This window comes from Athene cunicularia, assembly GCF_003259725.1.
Source record: "Athene cunicularia isolate RWA chromosome 9 unlocalized genomic scaffold, athCun1 chr9_part1, whole genome shotgun sequence".
Classification (NCBI taxonomy): Eukaryota; Metazoa; Chordata; class Aves; order Strigiformes; family Strigidae; genus Athene; species Athene cunicularia.
In genome coordinates this window covers 19,943,932-19,952,000 of record NW_020799110.1, presented here as the reverse complement: position 1 = coordinate 19,952,000, position 8,069 = coordinate 19,943,932, and the positions used below count along the sequence as shown (strand labels likewise).

The following is an 8,069-nucleotide window of genomic DNA, read 5'->3' as shown; positions in this document are numbered from 1 at the left end:
TTTTGTCAGATGAAATCCCAGTAGACATTAGTCCAACATCAACAGCTCCTGAGCTATCACATGGGAATGCGCAAGGAGATAAAACCAACCTCCTAAAGGGTGGATGCAGTATTTTAAGGGGCAGAGAAGGGAATCAGGCTAATGTAATTTTTTTCTTTTATTTGTGGAGTCATTCAGAGAAAACTATGGAAAATGCTGGTTCCAAACACAGATACAATTCTGTATTTCTTAAATTCTTCATTTAAAGTTGCTTAACTCCTCTTTCCTGCCTTTTCCTACATGTGAATAGAGGTTAATCTTATCTGCCTTTACCTCAGAGGGATTGTGAGGGCAGAGTTTGGAAAAGAATTTGCCATCTATGCAAAGAATCCACAAGTGACTGTAGGGGAAAAAAAACCCAGACCTACCGTTGGGAAACTCCAGCACCAGCCGACTGCTTTCTGGAAGTGGAGTGTTCTGTTACATAAACATCCTTGAAGCTTTGCAGAAGGGGTGACATTCACATGTGGGGCCTGACTAATTGGGCTTTGTGTGTGAAGAACGGGGATGGAGAGGATAAGGAAGTGAAATCCCCAAGGTGCAAGCTGGGCCTCCTTCTTCCCATGGCCTGTACTGTTGCTTACGTGTGGAACAGGGGTCTCAGAGCCTCCTGTACCACTGAGCTGATGACTGGGAACTCTGTGGGCCCTGCGACCCAGCCTGCATCCTAACTTTGCCCTCCCCAGCGGTCTGGGAGGCATCCTGCTTGGCCCGGCAGCCTGCTGCAGCAGCCTCCAGCAGTTACTCAAAGAGCCTCCCTCTGCCCAGAAGTTGTTAATTCCCATCATACTAAAACCTGCATTAACTCTGTTCTATTTATGCATAAACAACATGCAGACCATGTAGCTCTTGGCTGCTCCTACAAACAGCAGGAGATGGGAGAAGGGGGCTCCTAATGTCAGGAGCTCCAAGGTTCTCCCTGGAGGAGTCTGCACCCTTCCACTGGTTATATGGGGAACCAGTCCCATAGCTGCTGCTTTGATGGCGTAAGTTAGGTGGCACCAGCACCCCTCCATCCAAAACTCACTTGAGATCCAGGGCCAAGTTCTCCACAGCCCCACTCCTTGTGGTAAAGTGCAGCTGCAGCACAACTTGAAAGTCACCACTATGTTTTGCATGCACTTTGTAAAGCTTTGTCACTAGTCCCAGGCAAAGAATATAACCTGCTTCCTCCCCCATCTCTTCAGGGAAAACTGTGTATAGCAGGCATGTAAAGAACTTGATAGTGTCTACTCTAAAGTTTGCATGAATATTTGTCTATATTTTATGACAAACACCGAACAATAGTCTGCAGGGTTTTATTTTGCATAGCAGCTCTCAGGGTAATAGGCTGGATTTAGCAATTGGGATGGCCATGATAGGAACAGATTCACCAGCTGAAAGAGCCAGTGCTGAACTGGTTAGGAAAGAGTAAAATCTGAATTCCCAACTCTTTTTCTTTTCACAGCTGTTAAGAGTTCAGTGGGTTGAACTGCAATCCTTCAAGTTCATCTGTTGACTCCAACACAAAACTATTATAAACTGTGCCTCTAAAACACGTGATGAAACATTTCTTGAGAGCTATTTATTCCAACTGCAGCAGAGGAAAGTTTTCAGAACACCCGGCATTTGGTAGAGGAAAGGTCTCTTGAGCTTTGCAAAAGGAGGAATTATTTGCATACCAACGTAAGTTGCTTTTTGATTTTTTTCCTGCATCATTGAATAAAATAATACTTCTTTTTTTCCCCCCTTTGGAAACATGGACAAGTAACACAAAACTATGTTTAAGTGCCTAGCAGAATATTTCTGTATAGTTTTCTTTGTTAATCATGTGGATTGGGAGTTTTATAATTCAGCATAGAACTTGACATGATTTTAAATAACGTATTTTCTTCCCTCTAATGTTATCTGTATCTGAATAACAGTTCATTCACTTACAGTATTAATGCAGAGGTATGATAGACTGCAAGCTTCAGTCAGGTGTGTGTTTTGCAAGCTTACAAATTACAAGTAGCAAGGAATAGTTTGGGGATATGGTTTTTTTCAGATGTTTCTTTTACATCTTTGATCTGAAGCTTGATCTTATATATACAAACACATTCTCCTCCAGGCTTTAGCTGTGGTAAAACACTTTCCATGCTGAAGATGGACCATGCAAATATGACTCAAGCCATGCTTGATGCTGAATCGCACAACACAGAGAAGAACAGCAGCAACGAATATTTTTACATTCTGATCGTCATGTCTTTCTATGGGATCTTCCTGATAGGGATAATGCTCGGCTACATGAAATCCAAAAGAAAAGAGAAATCGTCCAATTTGCTACTGCTCTACAAAGATGAGGAGAGAGAATGGGGAGAAGCTGTGAAGCCTCTACCAACCATATCGGGGCTGAAATCTGTCCAGATCCCCATGATGCTGAACATGCTGCAGGAGAGCATGGTGCCGTCCCTGTCCTGCGCCATCTGCTCGATGGAAGGCAGCAGTGTGAGCTCTGAATCCTCCTCTCCAGATGTGCACTTCACCATCCAGGAGGAAGTGCTGGATGCTGAACTGGGGGAAGTGTCAGAAACGCTCCTCAATGAGAGCAGTGAGGGATCTGCTGAAAACATCCACAAGAACTCCTAGCACTTGCAGGGCTCCCTTGATCAGCTGCCAAAGAGTGAGTGGAGCTCCCACTAAGAACTTGTGGTTCTGATTTCCTGCCTTCCAATGTACTCTGAACAGGTATCTGTGCCCCTGGGCCCAACGTGTTCCTGAGAGCTGGCAGGACAGGGAAGCAGTGGTACCCAACTCCAAAGTGTAACTTGCACATAATTGGGATGTTTAATTTTAATTTTTCCATCATTATTTCTTACCATGAGGATAAGAGCAAGGAGAATATATATATATATATATTTTTTTTTTTTTTTTTTTTTTTTTTTTTTTTTTCTAACGAGGTAGCTATTACTGGCATGTCTCTGTGTGTTTCAGAATTCTGCAGATATCTGGGAAACATTTAGGGAAGTTACCCTAACACAAGTATCTGGTTGTTACAGATGGTGGATAATGCTCATTCACACAAACCTGTGATAGTCTAGAAGTACTTTTACTGTGGTTTTCTTATAACAAACCACAACCAACAGCAGATTTGCTTGATGAGGCCTCATAAGATGAAAACATGTTGATTTTTCACTGAAGAGAGATTGCAGCATAGCTGATGACTGGCTTTAGGCACAGAAAGAATCAAACAAAATTTTTTTTAAAAAAGACACTAAATTTCTAGGAGGTTTGTAGAGCCCAGTTTCAGATCCATGCCACTATATCTATCTTTGCTTAAGTTGTACCTGTACTGGCTGGGTCAGGTTCATGAACTTCTGCTGCAATCCAGCCTTTGACTGAGTTATTAGTAGGAAAAGTGGTTCTGTTTTTTTGCTTTTGTATTTTTTAAAGATATGTACATTTGATCACTAGAGGCAAAGATCTGTAGGTTAAAGAAGACATTAAAAGATCTTTGTTACAAGGTGTAAGATGTAGAAAGGCTTGAACAAATGCTGCTCTGTTACGCCCCCTTGAAAAATAGGTGGAATTCATAATAGAATTTAACCTAGCAAGGGTGAAATTCTGGCCCTACTGAAGTCATCAGCTGAGTCCTCCTGACTTCAGAGGACATGCACAAGATTTTGTGCTTCTCTGTTGGAGTTAAATTCTCCATTTGAGGTCAGTACAACTGTACCCATTTACATCATTAAAGAATATAAACTTTCTGCTCTATTTAAGCCAGTGTAGATAAACATTGCATTACATCATTTTTTTATATTCAGCTTGCATTTGACACATGCATTTCTATAAAGTTATTAGTAACTAGTTTTTAAAACCACCACAAACTCCCTATCCCCTAATTTAATGGTACTGTGATTTTTTTCAAATGCTCATGAAATTAGTTACTAAATTATTGCACTGTTGAAAGAAGTAAGAGTGAATAAAAATAAAATAACGAATATTTCAATCATACCTTATATTTTATAATAATTTATTACAATGTTTGGATTAGTTCTGAAGCATGAGAGCTGAAGAGCCTGAATCTAAAGCATTGCACAGCAAAATGTATGCAAAATGTCTCCACATATTTCCTGCGCTAAAATAGCTCTGTGATTTATCCACTGGCATTAGAGCTTGAGAGACAGCTTGAAAAATATGAATGCTGAACAGCAGAAATGAACTGAGGCAAGAGTCTTCTGTACTTCTGCTGTTTAGAAGGGAGAACTCTGCTTTTGGCTTGCAGGGTCAGTATGGTTTAGCCTGCAGAGGTATCACTGTCTCTCTCTGAACACAGCAGAACAAAGGCTCCATTGTGCTCAGAAAGGGCCTGATTCGGTTCAGACTGAAACAGTGGGAATTTTTCCATCCACTTCAGTGAACTTTGGATCAGACCATATAAAGCTTTTTGGTAGATTTACTCCAAAAGGGGCTGTTTTAAGTTTGAAAGAAGCCAAATTAAGTTTGGCATTTTGCCTGGAATCACTTGAATCCTGAAACTTTCCAAATGAGACTGACATGCGCGAGTTGTCACATTTTCCATTGCTTTCTCCTTTGTCCTTTTACTTTTGGTATAAATGTATTTGTATCTGTAAAAAACTGATGTATATAATTCCTAACATTGAGTTGTATATAATTGTCTCATGTATTTAAAGTTTATTGTTTCTATTGGCACTAATTTTTATTTAAATAAAGAAACACGTTTCCTGGAAAAGTTTTCATGTTTGTTCACTATGTCAGATAGGCTTCCAGTAATGAGAATGGGCAAAATTTCTAGAGGATCCTTTTCTTAGCCTCTTTTTGAGATGATTCCTTGTGTTTGACAGTATTGCAGTGTTGCGGGCTGAGCAAAGGGCTCAGCCAGGCGTTCCAGATCTGCCTCAGGTCTGTGCTGGTTCTCTGGGGCACTGGGCAACTGGGGCTCAGCTCCTGCCCCTGTGCAGGCAGGGCTGCAGGGGTTGCAGAATCCTCCTGCAAAGAGCTGGGGGTGCTGGTAAATTGTTGAGGAGGCTGGCAAAAATGGCAAGCTGCTATGAAAACTTTTTTGTCCCTTATTCAGCCTCTTGAGAAGTCTGCATTTTGAGTTTTGGTTTTAAATTTGCATTGTAGCAAATTGGGTAAGCTAGGCTGAGGTCATGGGCGAGTATCTGACACAGGTCTCTGTTCCCACTGGATTTCCGATACAGGGCCATGGTATGTAATTGTCTTTGTCACAAGCTTTGACCCTGGGTCTCATTGCTGCTCTGCCATTCCAGCATTAGGGACAAGGGGAGGTTTCAGGATTCTGGCTCCCAGTGCAGGGTGGAAGTGTTTAGAGGCAACTCTGCACTTCCATGTCTCCTTTAAGCTGTGACAGTATGTACAGGGTCACAGGCATTGGCATGGGGTGATTTGAGGTTATTTCAAAAATCAGGTTACTATAAAGTTATATCTGCTTGCTTTCCCACAAAATCTGTTCCCCTGTGCTCTGCTCTCTTTACTCACTCCCTATTAAATAATTCTGGGGCCTGTTCACAAGCTTCTGTGGACCTAAAGCTACCCATCAGCAAGACTGCATTTCCCTCCGGCAATGTAATCTCCTGGGACACCCACAGTGTCCTGGAATAGCGGGTCAGTAATGCTGCATCTTCCACATTTACCCATGCTGCTGTTTCAGTGTTTCCATTGCCACAATAATGAATCAAGAGACTTCTGACAGCAGTGGTGATAAGAAGGAAAAACAGAACGAAATGTAAATTACAGCTCTGCTTTATGGATCAAAAAGCTAGCTTATTCCAGTGGTTTCTTGTATTAAATTGAGCTGCTATAAAGGGAAACACTATGTGCTTTGGGGTCTATTTACATGGAAGTGATCTAGTAAGCACGAAAATGTGGTCACCTTCTTGCAGACCGTGAAGGAGCTATCCTTGGCCCATGGGGTTCAAGAAAACATGCATGATAGTTTGGTATGTATTTGTCTTTGTCCTAGGGCATTTGTCTCTGTCCAAATTAGTATTTTGATGGCACCAGGGGGAAAAAAAGGAGCAGAAATATATTTTAGCTATAAAGTTAATTGGATGTGCAACTGAATGCAAAGATGCTTTGAAGACAGCCCAGTGACCCAAGACTACCAGGTAGCTATTATTGAAAAATAAGTGTTGTTAATCTTGAAAAGCTACAGATGGAAGGAAGAAAATTGCCCCTATTAAGCTTGTTTAAAATCCTTCTGACTACTAAGGAATAAAAGGTCATTTTGTTATTTTTTTTTTCCAAAATGACAGACATTTCCAGTGTTCTTCAGTAACTGAGTTAAATCAGATTCAGAGCTAAGAGATCTTGGCTTGAGGGCACTGATAATTGACTGTAATTTTGACTGAATGGGGATGATTTTATTTTAAAAAATGCATTCTTTCTTTAAAGAACACAGCAATCAGGCTTCCATTTCTTGGCAGTGCAATATTTCTTATATTTGCTGGAATAGTTAACACATATCATCACTGATAGAACAGGAAAAGATAGCCACATGTGGCATGTGTACATGGTCTGGCTCCAGGACCTATTGTAAATAAAAGTGACAGCTCTTGAGATTGCCACAGGGGATCTGTGATGATATCTGGGTGATTTAGAAGCCTAAATCCTGCCAGTGGATTGCATACAGATGCACCTGTGAGGTTACTCATTCAACAGACCGAACCTGCTGAATAACTGAAGTAGAAATGCAGAACTTGTCCCTTCCCCAGGCACAGGGTCTCACAGGCTCTCCCAGGACTGCTGTGCTCCGGACCAGAGAAAGAGTTATTTGGGGGGAAGGTTAAAGAACATGAGGCAATCCACTTTCCAAGGACTGGAGTGCAGTTCACAGATTGTTGTAAATATGGCCAGGAGCCTCATGTGTTACAACTCATTGCAAAACTTCTTACCCCAGCTCGTCCCTCTCACAGTGGGTTCCCCTGGATCTGTCCCTTTCCTGGATGCGCACTCACACCTACCCAAATAATCAAATCAGTTCTCACAGGGTTGGAAAGGAAGGGAACAGATAAACTCTATCAGTCATTTCTGTTTCTGTCTTCAGTACATGATGTTGGGCAAGGACAGGTGTACTGCTTGAAGACAAGGAACACACAGGTCCCCAAGGCAGACTGCACTTTTATCAAGACTGTTTCAACAAAACAAGGTTAAACCACCTGTCTTTAATTTTCATCTAAATATTTCAAGACCCTGCAAAGATGGAGGGAGTCCCCACCGTGTGATAGATGAGCATTCTCAGCGATGCTCGAAGTGAGCTGCAGAACAGTCCAGTTGGTCTCACTAGTTACCGTTGTGCCAGAGCTTGGACCATGCTCTCCTGTGGTTGTCAGCCTACCATGCTCACATTGTTCTAGAGGGAAGGTGATTTCTCTCTGAGTACACAGGTGCATTTTAGATTTAAAATATGAGGTTTGGATCTCAGAGGCATAAAAGTTAATAAAATTGTTTAGGCTACTGGCTTTTAAGCACCAATCATATTTGCCTCTGTGTATTTGGTTGATTTGCTTTTGTATTCTTTCTGTTTTTACATGCCTCTGCAGTTCCTACTGCATACAGCCAAAAATAGCTGTGAGATGAGCCAACTTCTCTGTATATTGACACTTCTGTATCCATTTCAACTAGGGGAGAAAATGGAAAATAACACAAAATCGATGAGTACCAGAGATTTTCCAACACTTAATTTTGTTTTAGTTGGGGTTTGGGTAGGGTTCCAGTTTGTATTAGGCCAGGTTAGACTGAGGCTTTTGCCATCCAAATAAATGACTAGAAGAAGGATAATAAAGGCTACTGAATGGGGCTATGTTCCCATCTCTCTCCTGGAGTAGTCTGTTTGACTGTCCTGCACTTCACTTGACTATCAGGTGACATCACTTATTTCCCTGCCTGTGAGAATACAGTGCATTCTTGATAGACATGAAATGCTTGTGATTCTCAGATGAAAGATATGATAGAAATACAAAGCATTTGCCCATCTAGGAACAACAAACTTTGCTTTCCTCAGTTCTATTAGATGCTAGTGTAGCCAC

General features: G+C 41.5%; 1 protein-coding gene across 1 annotated transcript; it reads left to right on the top strand.

Annotated features, from left to right (window-relative positions):
- The first annotated feature begins 1,451 nt into the window (after positions 1-1,451).
- On the top strand, positions 1,452-2,902 carry KCNE4 (potassium voltage-gated channel subfamily E regulatory subunit 4). The gene is made up of 2 exons (XM_026855287.1): positions 1,452-1,704; positions 2,129-2,902. The coding sequence occupies exon 2, from the start codon at positions 2,155-2,157 to the stop codon at positions 2,644-2,646; it is 492 nt and encodes a 163-aa protein (XP_026711088.1). The 5' UTR covers positions 1,452-1,704; positions 2,129-2,154; the 3' UTR covers positions 2,647-2,902.
- Positions 2,903-8,069: the final 5,167 nt, after the last annotated feature.

Excerpts from the sequence above, each read along its gene's own strand:
- KCNE4 (XM_026855287.1), top strand. The coding sequence starts at position 2,155 with ATGCTGAAGATGGACCATGCAAATATGACTCAAGCCATGCTTGATGCT.